We start from the raw sequence: 6515 nt of genomic DNA on the forward strand, positions 1-6515 counted from the left end.
ACGGCCGCACATCTCCCAGCCACCTCACACGCCTCAAGCACCGCGCTGACCTGTCGGGCGTCACAAAACAACTGCCTAAGCAAGTCTTCGGGATCGTCCTCCCCCATGTTGGCAGAACAGGGACGGGTGAGGGTATGCGGGTGCGGCAGAGACCCCGTGCCCGACTGGTGGCTGCATCCCCAGCGACCCCCAGCACACCTTCTGCCTGACCTGCTCCCATCAACCCATCGCTTCCCTTCTCCAGCATGCTCCCCTGGCTGAAAACCTCAGCCTGAAACATCTGCCGGAAAGCCCTCTTTGCCCCGCGCCCCTCGCTGGCGTACCTGGTCCTTGAGGTGGGTCTCCGTGCAGTACTTCCATTGCTGAAACACCTCGGAGAGTTTATCCAGGCCGCCGTGGTGGAAATGGAAGATCTTGTACTGGCTCTCCCTGCTCGCAACCACCAGCTGTCCGCAGGTGCATGCCTCATCGCTGCAGGACAAAGCAACGGGGGAACAGCCTCGTTTACTGCCCCGGATAACGAGGGCCCCCGCGGGAAGGGAGGACATCAGATCGGAGAGAGTGGAGAGCAAATTACAAAGAAGCGTGGCACCAAGCTGCCCCTTAGGACAGGGCGCAGAAGTCATCGTACAGCTCTGGGACCTCATGGTCCTTACGGGTCCCTTCCAGCTGGAGGTACCCCATGACTCTACGGCATGGCCATAGTGACCATGCTCCCCAAGAAGCTCCACTCGTGCCTGGTAACGGCACTCTTCTATCCCTCCATCAGGCGAAGGAATTAAATACTGTCTTCCCTGGAGAACAAGAATTAAATACTGTCTTCCCTGGAGAACAAAACCCCCAGAGATCTGCCCCAGCACCACGAAGGCAGTTCACAAAGTCAGCTCCTAGGGCCGGGCGGCTCGGTCGCACACAGCACTGCCTAAAGCAGGGAGTGAGAGCAGAAGGAGGGAGGAAAAATGTTCTGAATAACTTCTGTAATGAATGGAAAGATAACTGAGGAGGCCAAGAGCAGCAAGACCCTAGAGGAGCCCTGGTGTGGGGCAGGCAGAGGAGCAGGTACCGTAGGTAAAGAGATGTTTTCCACACCTCCAGGTTATTTTAAACATTTTTGGTAAGACAGCTAAGAGCAACCTTTACCTCATTATGGAAAAAAATCCTTTTAGGCCCCATAACTAGTCCAGAGGCTCTCCGGGGGAAGGCTGACACTCGCTTTGCTGGAGACAACCCTTAGGGAAGGACTTCCACAGCGGGCTGCAGAAGCCACCTGCCCCCGAGCCCAGCATGCACCGAGCCCAAGCACAACCACCACGCACACGATACGCTACCTAAAGAAGAGGCGAAGGGACCTCATTTGTCCCAGGTCCACTCTGAAGACGCCACAGACCTGCTCGAGGGCAAAGACCTTCTGCTGTTCGTCCCACCTGGTGCTCGGCGTCTGCCCGTTGTTCTCCTGGAACTGGGCACTGGTGTCCAGGCTGGAGGCAGAGCTGGTGGAGCAGGTCAGGCGATTGTCACACGTGTCCCTGCAGACGAGAGCGTGGGGGAAGAAAGGGCCACGAGCCATCAGCCAGAGGACTGCAGCGACACACAACAACACAGATGCTCCCCGCTAAAAACCCTTTGGCAGAGCTCTGAAACTGGAATCCAGTGCAGGTCTAAGGAGTCAATAACTGACAGCCCAGGTAAGAGATGAAATGATTTTATTTAAATTAACTCCCTACTGTCCCAGCAGATGATCCTATTTTTGGTCTGTTCCTAAACAGCCCACAGAACCGGGGAGAGCCAAGCCCGTTCCTCAGAACACTGATTTTCGAGAAGGTGAAATTCCAAAGCCCAGCGTGGGAACAGCCCAGACGGCTCCCAGGAATGGCTCATCCCCGTCAGTGAATGTCGTCCCAAGGAAGAGACATCTCGCCCCACAGCTCAAGCAGCTCAGCTGGGGACGGGAGGAGCGAGCGTGTCCAGACGGCAGCACCGATGGCACCTCCTCTGGCAAATCCCTTGGTGGCTGGTAAGATTCAAAGATATTTCCCTGAACTCGAGTTTCTCATTACACCTTTGCAAGCAGACCTGACAAGCTGGGATTCACGTCTATGAATGTCAGACAAACGCTTTCCACTCGCAAACTTGACACTTTGGAGAGTCAAGGAGCGGGCAATGACACAGGAGCGCTTTAACCCACCGCAAAGTGGAGAAAGCGAACCCAACCGCCTTCCAACGCGCTAGGAGCTCGCTGCACCCCAGATATTTATCCTTAAGAGTAAACTGAGTTTAGATTAAAAATCCCACATGGCTGCCACCAGCCCTGGTCCCAAAAGAAAAATATCACTGCTTTGAGAATGAAGGGAATCTGAAACTGTGACCCCTTGGTTCTGAAAAAGGCCAATACACGTGAACAATCCCAGCGCAAGCTCTGAATGGGTTCCGCTGTGAAATCAGGGTTTGCAAAACAAGGCAAGTAGCAGGTATAAAGACAGCCCCCTGCAATGCCACTTTATGCAATGTTTTCTAATCCGCTTATCCAACAATGTAGGCACTGAACGCTGAAAATCACACACTCAGCATGCATCTGCAGCGCTCCGCATCAGTATGCTTCCCGAGCCCGGCTGCAGCGCCTCTTCCCCAGGGACCAGCCTTGTTTGTAGCATCCACCCGTGGTTCAGGTCACTGCATTCCAATGGACCAGGTCTCCGGACATCCCACTCAGCTGTGGGTTAAATTTTTAACCGAGCCCCCGCGAGCAGCCCAGTTCAAATGGGTGACTGGAAACCCCAGCGCCCACATGCACGGGGAACAAGCCCCCGAGCCCCCTGCTCCGGTCCTGCCCCGTTATGTAGATGAGACAAAGCCTGGTTTACTCTCCGCTCAAAGAGCAGCTTGGCTACTCCGGTTGTGAAGTCCCGCTGCTCCAGTTTCCTGAAAGAAAGCATCACAGCAAAACTGACACTCAAGCCATGCGGAGGCTGAGGTCTGAGAAGCGACACGGCAATATCGGCACGTGAGCAGGGACGCACGACAAACCCAAACCCGCCCGGGAGGAGGGCAGGCGGGTTTGCCAGGGCACACACCAGCACGCTGCCGGTCTCCCTGCCGCAGCCACACACCGTCACCTGCGCCTTGTGAATTTCCCCGTGAAAACTGTACAGGCTTTTGTGAAAAATCAAGCGTTACTTTCTGATAAAGCTGTAAAATGTAACACTTTCCTAAAGCATTCAGTATCTCATGTTAATGCCAAAGTAACAGGAGTCCTGGTACGAGACCCTGGTGCTGCTCTGCTCGTCGGAGCAGCTGGTATTTATGGAGCAACACTCCATAACAGCCACAGCTGGTTACACAGGATTTTCCTGGAAGAGATGACTCAAACTCGCTCAAAGACGAGGCAGAGCAACCGATTTTCTACAACTCTTGCAAAGATGAACCAGCCAGTGTGACAAAGGGCTGGGGGACACGCTGGCTGTGAGGTTCATCGTCCTTGTCCCAGAGGCCACCGTGCCCACTCTGCAAGAGCATCACCTCCAGCGACCGGTGGCAACGAGATTACTGCCAACAGTCACAGTCACAGCAGAGCCGGGCAGACTCCCTTCAATCCCCCGGCACTGTGTAGCTCCGAAATCCAGAATGCTCTCGCCAGCTGCAGGTCCCTGCGATGGAACCAACATCTGCTTCATTTACTCAAGTAGCTACCCTAAACCTCGGAGGCTGGAGAGCCTGGATTTTGGGGGGTCCACTAACCAGGCACAGAAGATCCACGGATGCAAGGGAAGAATTCTCCAATTTATTATTGTACCTGTTAGATGGGGGATTTAGAGCAGAGTGCCCTGCAAAAGCAGGGAGCTGAAGCACTGCAAAGCAAACAGCTGGAGGAACATTCCAGAGAGACCTCGGGTCGTGGGATCCAGGAAAAACAGAGTGCCAGAAAAACAGAGGTAGTAACAGCTCTGCCCAGCCCAACAAAAGGACAAGTGCCACGGTCCACGGGAATAAAAGGGACAGGGAAAAAAACCCAAGGATGATTAGCAAAACCTGAGGCAGGAAACCCACGGACACATTCGTGACTCCACTGAAGCCTTTTCCCCTTCCTGCAGCTCCATTTCTCCTTTGTCTCACACCCACTCGTTCTTGCTGGTGATGTATTTTCCCCACTCCACAATCAACCCCAGCAATCAACCATATCTACATTCCTGGAGCTTTTGCAGCCCCTCGGAAAGCAAGTGCTTGCAGAAGGCAGCCGCCGTCCTCCCTCGCACACCCCACCGCAGCCCCTCTCGGCCAGCGAGACTTTGGACGTGCGGTGATGCAGCGACGGGACCTGCCTGACTGCTCGGGCAGAGCATCTGCACACACCTACAGCATCGCGAGAATAAACCCAACCGCTGTTTCTGCTACAGAGCCAGGGCACAGACCCTGTGACACGGGAAGACTATTTCAGCAACAAAGATCCAATAACTCATTTTATGACAAATGTAATTATAAGAGGCACAGGGGCAGAAGATTACAGCCGTGGTGTGGCAGTTGGCCAAGCTGTCAGCACACCCCCCCAGTTCCCAGAGAGCCCTTGGGAGAGCCAAGCCCCCCTCGGCCGGCTCTCCATCGCCGCTGTACCGCAGCGCGCCTTCGCCAAGAACAGCTTTCCCTCTGGCCCCGGCTGTCCCTGCACGCTGGCTCGTGAAGCATCGCTTACAGACAATAAGTATCATCATAATGGATGAGCATCCATGTAATGGGAATTACACGCCCCTTTTCCTCCCCGGGGGCTAGCGGTTCTCTGTTTCTCCACTATTCCCCACAGGCACTGACCTTCCAGGTTCCCCTGCTTTCCAGCAAGGTGAAACAGCTCATGGCAGCATCCGCTGCCTGGAACGTCTGCGACAGAGAGCTTCAAATAAATAACCCATCAATAAAAGTTCAAAGCTATCCCAAAATGCCTCAAAATTTCGTGTAGCGACTGTACGGCAACATCGGGCAGCTGGAACCCAGACCTATTGTTCTGATTTTAAAAAGTGTCCTTGACAATAGACATAGATTATGACAGTGATGTAGAAAAGAAGCGCAAAAGAAAAGGGATTGAAAAAAAAAAATTTGTTGAACTATTTCTGCTCATTGTGTGCATTGCTGCAGAGGAGGACGGGGAGGACGTCGCGGGGTGGCACCCGCTTCCAGGGGAGCACGGCCACGCAGAGCCAGGCGCCGAGGGTGAAACGCTGCCATCGCACCAGCTACTCACGTCTGATCTGCACGGACGAGTAACTGGGTTAAGAATTGTGTTAAATTCACCCTTCGGCTGAAAATATTTGGAACTGGAAGTTCCTTTCCCTCAGAGAGCCTGAACAGAATCAATTTATGCTGGCCTCGGTGAACAGGGAAAAAAGCGTTGGATAGTCTGGATGAAAGCCAGAATTCCTGCAATGACATGTCAGAACATCCTCTCGTGGAAGCGCATCTATACCTCTGCAAACAGACGTGGAAACAAACCCAGTGATTCTTTCTGTCGGGGAAACCTGCAAAAACTGCCCAGGATGTCACAGTGCAAAGTACACCAATGCCAACCCGGACTTTCCAAAGCTTGTTCCATGGGCTTTCCATTGATCTGTTTGCTTTCAAAACATAAATTTCCCCACATTGAACTGCACTAAATGCTATTTAGTAGCTAATTAACTTTCTGTGCTGAAAACCTCCTGTAATTGCACTTCTTTCACCTTTTTCAGCCCGTGTCCTCGGGGGAGCCCGAGCTGTCCTACGGCATTTGTTCTGCTCATTTCTATCTCACAGGCGCAGGTTCCTTCCCGACACCGTGCTGCCAATCACCGCCGCCGAGGTCACCGGAGACCAAATTAGGAGCACTCTGCCTCTGACAAACTTGCTTTGCTTAGCTTGCCGTAGAGGGAAAATAAAAGGTTATGAAAAATAATTGTACCCTTTCATGCTCGGCACCGCGAAGCAGATTCAACAGCGCGTCTAAAGTCAGGGTGTTATTGTCACTCCTCTTATTGTTAATGCTATTAACGATATTCAAAGAACTAGCTGTTCACATCTCAGAAGCGTTGGGATCCCTCCCTCCCTCTGGACAGGAAAGAGCAGGAGGAGGTTTGTGGTCACCGGCTGTCTCCATGCCAGCCACCTCCCCGGCACCCGCTGCGGGAGGGCAGCGACGTCCCCGTCCACCCGCCGACCTTGGCCGAGAACAGCAAGTTCACCGTCAGGGACCAGCCTGGGAATTAACACCAACTCTGCGGGCACGAGCCTGGCAAAGAAAACATTTTAACACAACCGAACGAGGGACTGGAGGAAAGGCGATTATGCAGCTTTGCCTTCTGATAGGCATAATTGGTTTGTCCTTGAGAAATAAAGATCAAAACAATTTGTTATGCTTTAGGGGGCTACTGCAAGCTGCTTCACAGCACCCTGGCCACCTTCCCCCCGCACACACCCACCCAGCGCGGGGAGAACCCACAGCATCCACCTCCGCCACCGGTTCATCATCCCGAATCTCCTCGGGGAACAGCCCACCGCTG

General features: G+C 53.5%; 1 protein-coding gene across 1 annotated transcript in view; it reads right to left on the reverse strand.

Moving 5' to 3' along the window:
• The window catches only part of LOC104465244 (TBC1 domain family member 16-like), a gene marked incomplete at its 5' end in the record, with an annotated part of 6765 nt that extends 5239 nt beyond the window's left edge, over nucleotides 1-1526 (reverse strand). The window contains 2 exon segments of the mRNA XM_010078217.1: nucleotides 324-471; nucleotides 1329-1526. Of these exon segments, the coding sequence (XP_010076519.1) occupies nucleotides 324-471; nucleotides 1329-1526 (346 nt within the window).
• Nucleotides 1527-6515: the final 4989 nt, after the last annotated feature.

The sequence above is a fragment of the Pterocles gutturalis genome, unplaced genomic scaffold, assembly GCF_000699245.1.
Source record: "Pterocles gutturalis isolate BGI_N339 unplaced genomic scaffold, ASM69924v1 scaffold4631, whole genome shotgun sequence".
NCBI lineage: Eukaryota > Metazoa > Chordata > Aves > Pterocliformes > Pteroclidae > Pterocles > Pterocles gutturalis.